Source organism: Triticum urartu, chromosome 2 (genome assembly GCF_003073215.2).
Source record: "Triticum urartu cultivar G1812 chromosome 2, Tu2.1, whole genome shotgun sequence".
Classification (NCBI taxonomy): domain Eukaryota; kingdom Viridiplantae; phylum Streptophyta; class Magnoliopsida; order Poales; family Poaceae; genus Triticum; species Triticum urartu.
In genome coordinates, this window is record NC_053023.1 from 525,743,577 (window position 1) to 525,754,872 (window position 11,296).

At 50.9% G+C, this 11,296-nt stretch overlaps 1 protein-coding gene across 2 annotated transcripts; it reads left to right on the forward strand.

Moving 5' to 3' along the window:
- Positions 1-3,195: 3,195 nt before the first annotated feature.
- Positions 3,196-8,710, forward strand: LOC125538480 (calmodulin-binding protein 60 D-like). Of its 2 annotated transcripts, none has more exons than XM_048701766.1 (9): positions 3,196-3,423; positions 3,526-3,699; positions 4,646-4,721; positions 4,813-4,883; positions 4,992-5,485; positions 5,567-5,727; positions 5,816-6,019; positions 7,152-7,383; positions 7,888-8,710. In XM_048701766.1, exons 2-9 carry the CDS (start codon positions 3,566-3,568, stop codon positions 8,487-8,489), a joined length of 1,974 nt encoding a protein of 657 aa, XP_048557723.1. In that variant the 5' UTR covers positions 3,196-3,423; positions 3,526-3,565; the 3' UTR covers positions 8,490-8,710. The 2 variants fall into 2 exon arrangements, with proteins under 2 accessions (XP_048557723.1, XP_048557724.1); XM_048701767.1 differs by having other exon boundaries at positions 7,891-8,710.
- The last annotated feature ends 2,586 nt before the right edge of the window (positions 8,711-11,296 follow it).

Consider the following 11,296-nt stretch of genomic DNA (forward strand, 5'->3'; position numbering starts at 1 on the left):
TGGGTGGACATGCACGAGGCCGCCGGTGCGCGTGCGTGCATGCAGCTGGCTACCGAGCTCCGAAGTGAGTCTGTGCTGGCCTCCGGCTCATCTGCAATCGGCCTACACGTACAGCAACGCGCTGCCGGTGTGTGTGCACACAATGTGTTTGATGAAATGTTGCATGTAGGGAGAGAAACTAAGAGTTGAAAGTGAGGGAAGCGGTTGTTTTAGAGAGAGAAAAATGAGGACAAGGTGCTGTGGCAGCGGTGGTGTGGCCTCGCATCGACTGTTTGGCCAAATCCGATGGTAGGGGGTGAGAGGTGTGCGATGGTTTGGATGAAAATCCTGCTTAACTTCGGTTGGAGCTGGCGACGACGACGTCTGTGGGTGTCGTTCCCCTCCTTGGAGGCGTCGCTGAAGTGTGTCGGCATCTCCTCTTGATCGGGTTGTGGTCTCCGGGCGAAAGCCTTGGTCCGTAGTAGGATCGCTGATGGCGGCGTGTTGACGTTGTTACTCTGTTGAGAGCATCGTGGACGGAGACTTGGCTTGGCGGTTCTGTGATGTGGTTCTCCGGTGCTCGCTGCTGGTCCAAGTGATCTTCATGGGCGCTATGTACGCTGCTGCCGGTGCCCCAAGACGATGGCTTTGTTCAGGTCCGACCGAGTCCCGCTACCTACTTGCCGTCTCCTCTAAGGCATTTAAGGGTGGGTAGCGCGTTGGTAGAGAGAGCCCGACTGAAGTTGTTGCTCTTAGTGGAGTTCGGCATTTGTTGTGACGCGGCTAGAGGATTGGTTTAGGGCAGGCCCTTTGCGTTGTGTTTGTAATTGTTGTGGTGGCTAATCTGTTGATTAGCTTGGGTGTGGAGACTTGCTACACTTGCTGTTCGCAGCAAGTCGTAGTGTCTTGTAATTCAACTTCTGCCTTTTATAAAAATATGATACGCCTAGGCATACTCTCGAAAAAAAATGAGGACAAAAGCGGACACGTCCGGACCGAATTAGAGTATCTCCAGCCGCGCCCCCAACAGGTCCTCAGGCGAATTTTTAGCGTCGGCGCCTAAAAATCAGCCCAGTCACGTTTCTAGGAGTCTGTTTTTCGCTGGTTTGGACCGAAACTGGCGTCGACAGACTCAGGTCGAACCCGGCGTGCTGGGGCGCCCGAGGGCGCCGGGCAATCGGTTTTGGCGTGAAAGAACGACGGGCCCGCCGAGTCAGCGGCCCCCGTGCCTCGTCGTCCTCATCGCCTCGGTTTCCCTTAGGGAATCAATGCCAAGATTGCTGTCGGTCAGCCTTCCATTGATTCTTCATGGGCGACGCGGCGACGCCCCACCTCCCGGCATGCGTACACACGGCGCCCACACCCCCCGATGCTATATAAACAACGCCTCTCTTACAGGGCCCTCTCCCCGTGCGCCGACGCCGCCAACGTTCCTCCCCTCCCTTCCCGTGTCCAGCCACGATGATGGGCGAGAGGTTCCCTAACGATGGGGCGGCAGCCAATGGCTTCGCCTGCCGCTCGTTGCATGAGTGGGAAGCCTACCTGCTGTTCGAGGCCAACGTCCCGACGCCTCCCGACACGCGCGCGCCGAGGCGGTGGAAGCTCAGCGCCGATGGCGTCCCCATTCCCCCGCTGCCAGACGTCACCACGCACGCCGACTACTTCGTTGACGAGGTCGACCGCGTGCGGGCTTCGCTAACGAAGGAGCAGCGGGCCCTCCCGCAGTACGCCGCCGGCAACCACGAGGCGTGGGCGGCGTATTTCCAGCGCCGACAGGTGGCGCGACTAGCCTCCACCAACGGGGCGCCGGTGATGCGGGGGACGAAGAACAGCGAGGGCCGCCCCCGACCGCACTCTCCACGCCGTCCTCCAGCACCTCGAGGGCGACAACGACCCGCCGATGACGTACCCTGCCGCCCGGTCCCCCGCCGGAGCGGCGACCAATGGATGCCGAGGAGGGCCGGCTCCTCTTCTTCCTCCTCCCGCTCCTCCTACTCCTCCGGGGTGTCGGCGTTGTTCGGCGTCAAGGCCGAGCCGGCGGAGATCGCGGAGACGCCGCTCGGCCGGTGCACCCGCAGCGTTGGCGTCGTCATTAACGAGGGCAGGCGCGCGTCCTCCTCGGCTCCTCCCTGCTTCGTCAAGCCGAAGACGGAGCCGAGGCTCGTCGCCGTGAAGACGGAGCCAGGGCTCGCCGGCGTGAAGACAGAGTCCGGGCTCGTCGGCATGAAGGCGGAGCCAGGGCTGGACGACGTGGCAGCCTTGAAGTGGGCGCGCGAAGACTGGGTGCGGATGGAGCTGGAGCGCCAGCGCCTCGCCCTAGAGCAGTTCGCCGCTCGGCGCCATGGCCGCGACGAGGGAGGCGTCGTCGTCCTCGACGACGACAGCGGCCCCAGGCAGGGGTCCAGCAGGTGCGGCCGCGTGAAGGAGGAGAAGGACAACGGCGGCGGCGACGACTTCGCCTCTCTCAGCACGTTGTTCGACTTGTAGTCGCGTTTATTTTTTTAAATATTTTATCTATGTAAAAACCTATTTCAGTTCGCCGAAGTAATGTACTGTTCCGCCGAATATTTATTCCGTTCATCAAATTTTAGTCAAATAAATGTTCAAAAATTTTAAAACAGACGCCTCGAGCCAACCCTGGGGACGTCGGCTGAGAACCTGATCGCCCCCACACCGATTTTACTTTCGGTTCAGACGATTTTTCAAGCGGAGCCACTGAGTGGAGATGCTTTTAGGTACATGCGGCTGTAGATGGTGTAAGGTGCGTAGCCTCTTCTTCCTACTCCATTCTACAGTTCGGTCGCGTGCCCACAGACGATCTCATCAGACTTGACAATATCCATGGACCACGGTGGGCGATCTGTCACCTCAGCTGCGCCCCATCATCGACTACCCCATCGTACGTTGTAGCGTAGTGCCCACTTGGCGACCCACTGTCAGCGAAATTAAACCAGTCGTCAGCCCAACACACCGACCGACTAGCGGGCCATCGAGGCACTGTCAGTGACGAGCGCGGCTGAACACGGCAGTGCACAATCCTCATGCAGAAAAATAATGGCCAGGATAGCCGCCACGGCTTTGAGCACTCTCCGGCCTCCAACCTACCCGCCACACCGACTGACATGCGGTCCCGGTTGCCGATGTCCCACTTGTCATCTAGGTCACTCGACAGACGGGCGCGCGCGGTTGTTGACGCCTCGTACGCGAACCAAAACGAGTAAACAAAGCAAAGGCAAAGGGCGGGCGGCCGGGCGCCACCACCACCCACGCCACACATAGATCTCTCTCTCTCTCTCTCCGTCTCTTGCTTTGCCTCTAGTCGTCGCCCAGTCGCTGCCGCACTGCTCAGGCTCAAGCTCAAGCTCGAGCCCCGGCTCCTTCGCCAACCCTCGTGCCGCGATCCCCCGCAGCAGATTTTCTGTGTGCCGGTTGCTAGCTGATAAGGTGCGGCACCACGCGTCCTTGTCTCTGCGATTCAAGGTGTTGATTTTTACGGGGTTTTGGGCCGATTGTTTTTAATCCCCGCGTTTGTGGTGGTGGTCGCAGATCTGACTCACGGCGCCGGCAAGGTTGTGGCGCCACGGGGATGCAGAGGCAGGGGCGGCACATGGAGCGGTCCGGCTCCAAGCGGGCGCTAGACCCTGGCGGCAGTGGCGGCGGCGGCGGCGGCGACGACGACGAACGTGATCCTAAACGGCCGCGCGTCCCGGCCCTCGCCAGGTGAGTGTGGGAGACCCAACTTAATAGGTTTGTGAGGGTGGCGCTTCCTAGGGTTTGGGTTAGCGATTTGCTGTACTTACTAGCTTAAACTCAGATGCCATTAAGAGATGCTATCGTAATTAATGATTGGCCCAGTTGGTGTTCATACCGCTTCTGTTTGATACTGACCTTCTTTAATGCGGAAAAGTGTGCATTTGCTCTCAGCAAAAGGTGCCAAATCTCTGTATCTGCTCTAAAATCGGGCAGTTAAAGACTTAAAAGTTCACTTACACTTGAACGGACCAGTTAATGGAGAATAAGAGTTTCCTTCTACAAAATCTAGAGTGGGATTGAAAACTTAGGTTTTTGTGTGAGAAGTAAGAACAAGTCCTGCATCGGCAATTTTTGTTGAAAGATTACTTCAAAACATTTTTATGAACTCTAAAAGTCTATTGTCATGCGTAACAAGACATAGGCACATATAATCAGTCAATCAGTTCCTTGGTTGGTAGTGTTTAAGATTGCTATACAAGATTAGGGTTATTCACGGGAATTTATATATAATATATCTGTGAATCTGTGATATATCTAATTTTTGAATTAAATAAAAAGCCCTTTGATATATATATACTGGACTAGGACTCAAATTGACAGATTTTTTCTATTTTAGTAAGATATTGAGTGGAATTCTTAATAGGCACCTATCTCATCTACTTCACTTTATCATTCATTGACTACTTGAACTTAAATATCCATTTTCTGAAACCGCGTGACAACTATGTGACACATGCTTAATTTCATCGAAGAATTTTATCTTGGTTGACCATTGCACAACAAATGGTATACGTAAATCTAAGGTTCTAAGGTGTGCATCCTTTGTTTCTTTGTATCGTTCACTTTGATTTATTATACCATCCTTTGATAAATCCCTGATAATTTACCTCGGCAACTTGTCCTTTTCTTTCAGTGTCATTGTAGAAGCTCTCAAGTTGGACAGTTTGCAGAAGCTTTGTTCATCCCTGGAGCCGATTCTCCGAAGAGTTGTGAGTTAAAGAACACGCGGCATCTTGTATTAACCTGTTGATATATTCATTTGGCTTTATGATCAGTCGACACATGTTATTTGATTTGTAGGTCAGCGAAGAAGTAGAGCGTGCTCTAGCCAAACTGGGACCTGCAGCAGCACCTGCTAGAATTGAAGGAAGGTAAGCTTATGCAGCTTGTTCTTGGTGACATGCCATATGAATAGATGTAGATCTATATATCTAGTGGTATTTGGATCTGTCACTTAAGTCAAACTTCATGTTAAACAGGACCTCTCCCAAAAGAATTGAAGGCCCTAATGGTAGTAATCTCCAGCTTCAATTTCGGAGTAGGTTAGCACTCCCACTCTTTACCGGAGGAAAAGTGGAAGGCGAGCAGGGAGCATCAATACATGTTGTGCTGTTGGATGCAAACACTGGACATGTTGTTACTTCAGGACCCGAGTCATTTGCAAAACTGGATGTTCTTGTGCTCGAGGGTGATTTTAATAAAGAGAAGGACGAGGATTGGACTGAAGAGGAATTTGAGAGCCACATTGTGAAAGAACGTGAAGGGAAGAGGCCTCTTTTAAACGGTGATATCCATGTGACACTTAAAGAAGGCGTAGGGACCATAGGGGAGCTTATCTTCACTGACAATTCCAGTTGGATAAGGAGCAGAAAATTCAGACTTGGGATGAGGGTCTCTTCAGGATTTTGTGAAGGAATTCGTATCAAAGAGGCGAAAACAGAGGCTTTTACTGTGAAAGATCACAGAGGAGAATGTATGTTTTGGTGTTTTGTACTGATCTAGTGCCATTGTTAAATTATCTAAAATGTACTTATGTATTCCCTCTTTTTTGTAGTGTACAAGAAACATTACCCTCCTGCGCTTAAGGATGATGTTTGGCGATTGGAAAAGATTGGAAAGGACGGTGCATTCCACGGGAAACTAAACTCAAACGGAATATATACAGTTGAACATTTTCTTCAACTTCTTGTTAAAGATCAGCAGAAGTTAAGAAGTGTAAGTTGTATTGTTTCCCTGACTTTTGAGTTGTGAACCTTGCTGGTGCGTAGCCAAATATCAGCTTCTTCTATTGGACCTTTTGCAGATCCTTGGCACTGGCATGTCAAATAAGATGTGGGAAAGTCTTGTTGAACATGCGAAAACTTGCGTGCTGAGTGGCAAGCATTATATATATTACTCAAAGGATACAGCAAGTGTTGGTGCAATATTCAATAACATATATGAGTTCACTGGTTTGATTGCTGATGATCAGTTTATTTCAACGGAAAATCTTACTGAAAACCAGAGGGTTAGTATGTTCTACATGCCCTGTTGATTCAGATAACTGGATGTTTTAATATCTTGTCTGCAATTGATAATCTATGAATTTGGATACTTGATGTTATATATTTTTCTCTGGTATCTTGAATGTTGGTGCCTATTACTCCCTCCTTTCCGGTTTATAAGGCTCAATTCAAAAATCTCACCAACCAAGGTAGATGATGACTGGTGGAATATTTTTTGTAGTTTGCAAAAGCACCCAATTAATGCTCTTGTTTTCCTCAAAAAATTATGTTTACGAATGCATTAATTGCAATGCATGCATAAAGTGCATGCATTGGTCAGTTTTCTCTTAATACTTGCATGCAATGATTTAATGCACCTTGAAGTCTGAACATGTGATGGGGAACAACCAAATTGAGCCTTATAAAATGGAAAAACTAAAATTTTGAGATAAGCCCTATAAACCGGAAAGGAGGGAGTAATATGTAGTATTAAATGCATGCATATTTCTCATTCTTAAAGTTGCCCTGCTTTCGTGACCATCAAATGTCTATTGGCCATTGTTACTCTTGCCTGGAGTAGTCTGTTACACTTATCAGGCCTAGTCAGGGCATTCACACTACCTAAAAGTTTGGTTTCAGTAAGACTGTTGCCTATATTATTTTCGGCTGGAACTGTTTCCCATATTAACTGATTTGAGGTCGTACCATATACCATGAGCCTATGACACTCAGAAACTTCCTTTCTTGAAGATCAGATTGAGAAAAAATCCCACTGAGAAACATTTAAATGGTCATATTGTAGTTACAGTAATCTTGGGCATCTCTCAGGGAGATTTGCACCTGTTCTTCAATTCAGTTACTCAATTGAGTGACTTGCTCAACCTGGCTAATTATCAGCATTATGATATTTCTAGTTTTATGAAAGTATTTTTTTTCTGAAGATATATCTTTCATTCTCAGTATGAGATGTTATGTGGCATACAGCAGAATAGATAAAACAGAACACAGTATGGTTCTCTTACAATATTCTTGAAGGAATCCGATGACACACTCTATATTGCCCCTTACTCCAATTGTGATTTGATCCTCATATGGCTATATCTGAATTAGAGAACCTATTATCGCGAAAGTCACCATCACTTTACTTTGCCACAGGTGTTTGCAGATACATTGGTGAAGCAAGCATACGATGATTGGATCAACGTTGTAGAATATGATGGCAAGGGATTGTTGAAATTTAAGCAGAAAAAGAAATCTGTCACAACAAGAAGTGATGCTGCAAATGTCTCTACAAGCTACACTTCTTATGATTCAGCGCACTCTCAGAAACAATTGGCACGAGGACATCCCAATATTGAGCGATCTCTCATGAGCAGTACCAGTAAGGGTAGGTTTTGGCCTCTTGTAGCTGAAGACAGGTTTTCTGAATGTTTTTGGTGCACCGGTCGTATAAGCCAAGCTTCTTGAGCAGTTATTTAGATTATTTCAATGAACTCAAATTCTATTAGGACCTAAACTTCATGGTTCCAGTTTCTATCCACCTACCATCCTTTCATGACGATACATATTGTTTCCAGGGTCTATTTCTCTTGCTAACATTCTTTTGTATCTTTTTGTATTAATGTGTCTGAAGTATGCAAAATGGGAGTGATGCACCATCAGGGTCTAAAAAGTAACCGTATTTTTTATTCCTGCTCACAAATGAAAAATGTTTTAGAATGTATATTTTACCAATTTAGTGGATTTATGTGCTTAGAAAAGCTTTCTTTACAGCATTGCTGATTGTTGTATCAGTTTATTTGCATGCCGCACTTCTAAGCCCTGATAGCATTTTATTTTTCCTTTGTTAATTACTATTATCTTGACTTTATAATTCTTTTGTTCTGTTCAGCAGAAGAGACAAGAGTTGCATCCAACGGGAACCAGGTAGCGATATATGCAACCAATCCTCAGGACATCTCACCAAGTATTACCATGCAATATGGCATGAGTTCATTGATTCCTGAAGGCCAGTTCAATGGCTCTTCCATCCAAACTCAAGCACCAAGAAGCTCCAACATGCTAGCATTTGGCCCTCCACCACAGCAGCAGCAGAACTTCGAATTCTCAACACTTGGTCTGTCCATGCAATCCCCAGCTCTTAATCCTTTTGATGACTGGCCTGGACGGTCGCAGGAGAACCGCGGTGGTGTTGATGACTTCCTGATGGAGGAGATCAGAGTGAGAAGCCATGACATACTGGAGAATGAAGAAGAGATGCAACATATGCTGCGCATTCTTAGCGGCGGGGCAGCAGCAAACATGAATAATGTAGATGGCTTTCCCTACATCCCTTCTCCTGTACCGACCTTCAACTTTGAGGATGATCGTGCTCCCTCATCTGGCAAGGCTGTTGTTGGGTGGCTTAAGATTAAGGCTGCCATGCGGTGGGGCATCTTCGTCAGGAAGAAAGCTGCCGAGAGAAGAGCTCAGCTTGTTGAGCTGGATGACTAGGGCATCTTCGTCAGGAAGAAAGCTTCGTTGACGCTTATGTGTAACAGCGAGCAGGATCTCAAACTCCCAAAAGTATGAATGGACTCGCGTTGGTTGTATAGGTAGCTGTTTGATGGTCATTATCTAAGTTTTATTAGTGTTCAGAAAAAAGAAAACTGTTACAACTGTGCAAACTTATTTGTTGAAGATTGGACAATTGAAACAGACTTTGTTTGTGGGAACTAGCAGGTGCTCAGTTTTTGCATCAAATGGGCAAATGACAAACTATATCCGAACAAACACGGTCAGGACGTTCGTGGGCGATTTTTATGGACGGCTTTGGAGATGTCCTTAGTTGACATTAGTCCATGGCATCCTCTAGTGCTTTGTTGCCATCTTGAATAAATTTGGAGCTACTACAGATGGGGCCTTCACCATTTATCCATCTATCAGTTCAGAAGAGGCCTTGCTGCCATCTTGAATCTGAATTTTGGTGCAGGCAGAGAGGACATGTAGATCAATTTTGTCTCGTTATTTTTTCTCTTCACGGTCTGTCCTGATTGGTTAGAAGGGATAGAGGGATTGGTGGAATTGTTCGTTGTATTGCTTGAGCCCAGTGGGCATATATATAGGAGTACAATGATCTATTTGGAGTACAAGACAAGTCAGAACAAATCCTAGTCTATCTCGTCTTTCCTAATAATCACGATACTCAACATCCCCCCGCAGTCACAACGGTAGCGACGCAGACGGTGAGACTGAAGAAGAATCTGAAGGCGAGCCGACAACCCCCCCCCCCCACACACACACACACTCATAGTCGTAAACGTCGATGCATCGCGTAGTCGTGGCTGGAGTGAAAACCGACGAGGTTGCTCAAGCAAGGCGGTAGCCCTTTGTGTCGTTGTCGAGGTAGCCGAGAGCGTGGGTGGTGGAGCCGTGGTCGAGGTAGCCGTGCGAAGAATGTCGTGGTCGATGTCAAGTCGGGGTGGCCGGTGTCGAGGAAGTCGCCATGGAGCCGCGGGTGCAGAGTTAGCATCGGCGCAGTGGTGTCGAAGTAGTGGTGCGCCAGAAAGGAGATGTTGCTGACGACGCGTCACGGCGGGTTTGCCAAGCCTGGGGACACATCGTAGACGAAGGCACGCATCGGTGTTGCCAGCATCGGGCATGCGTAGACGGACGAAAACGAAGTTGATGGAGCGCCGCACCAATCTTGCCAGGCCCAGGGACACGTCGTGGACGAAGGCACGCGGCGGTGTTGCCAGCACCGGGCACGCGGAGACTGGGACATGCACGAGCTGTACGCCATGTCGAAGAAGTCGGAGAGGCCAGCAGAGAATAACTCGACGACGATTGCGGCGTCCATCGGCGCGGGGCCGATGTCACCAACGATGGTCGGAGTAGACGAAGTGGTCGGGGTAGATGACGGCGACACTAGCGATGGGCTGGTGCTGGACGAAGACGAAGGCAGGTGGACGGGCGGCGGCGTCGGCTACGGGGGTATCAGCGGCAGCGGCCGAAGAATAGCGGCGGCGGCGGCCTGACGGCGGCGGCAGTGACTAAGTTAGGAGCGCGACGACGGTGCTCGAAGTAGGCCAGGAGAACCCAACAGCGTGACGAAGACCAGCGCAGACGATGGTGTTCCGCGCTAAGGGAGGCGATGCGGCACATACCACGAGAAGTCGACGCGCAGCGATGGCGGTGGACCATGGGCTGCGGCGCTACAGCCCGAAGGGGCGGCGCAGCGGCGGCGGGCAGGTCAGGGCGACGGCGGAAGACCTCGGGGCGGTCGTAGGGACCGCGAGCTGTGGCGCTCCAGCCCGAAGGGGTGGTGTAGCGGCAGAGCGCGGGTCGGTGCAACCGCGGGAACGGCCTCGGGACGACGGCGTGGATCGCGTGTCACGCTTGCTATGACTCGACGGGGTGACGCAGCAGCGGTGCGAGGGCCGGTGCAGCCATGGGGACGGCCAGGAGCGGACGACCCGGGGGGGGGGGCGTCGGACCGCGGGCCGCGGCACTACGGCCCGAAGGGGCAACGCAGCGGTGACGCGGGTCGGTGCAACCGGGAGAAAAACCACGGGGCGGCGGCGCTGCGGCCTGATGGGGCGGTGCAGCGGCAGTCCGGTGCTCGATCGGTAGAGGGGCGCGCTGAACTCGGGATAGTCTTCACGGGGCCTGCGGAGGCACGCGCAACCGACGGGCCAGGCCGGTCGCACGACGTGGATGAGGCGGATCGCGGCAGCGGGCGGGTGATCAATCCGATCGCGCGCGAGGTCGAGGATGCCGCTCGGTGGAGACGAGGTGACGACGGTGTCCGAGATGAAGCTGGCGACGATGGACGGCGTAGGACGACGTGCGAGCACGTCAGCACCGGCACCCGGGCCACCAAAGCAGCGCCGGCGCCAGGGCAGCGAGACCTGAGCGACCAATGAAGCAGCGGCGCCTGAGCTCAAGGCAGCCGGCGGGCCTGACGCAGTCGGCCCAACGTAGCCGGAGACGATGCCGCCGAGGCAACCCGCAAGGCCGCCGTGCAGACGCGACGAAGGCGGGTGGCGTGGATTAATTGGCGGGCCGCACTACAAGAAATATGTCAACTTGTGACCACCACAATTGGTCACTGAAAGGTCATGGTTTTTTATTTTCGACCTTTTTTGTGACAAAAACAGAAAGTCAAAAGCTGGCGGTCATAAACTGACTATAGCGACCTTTTTTCTGAAATGGTCGAAGACGTTTACGACCAAAATAAGCCTATTGTTCTGTTTTGGTCACTAGCAACCTCCCCAGGCCACGTAGGCATCCAGCGTGGCAAGCTGATGTGGCACAAGATT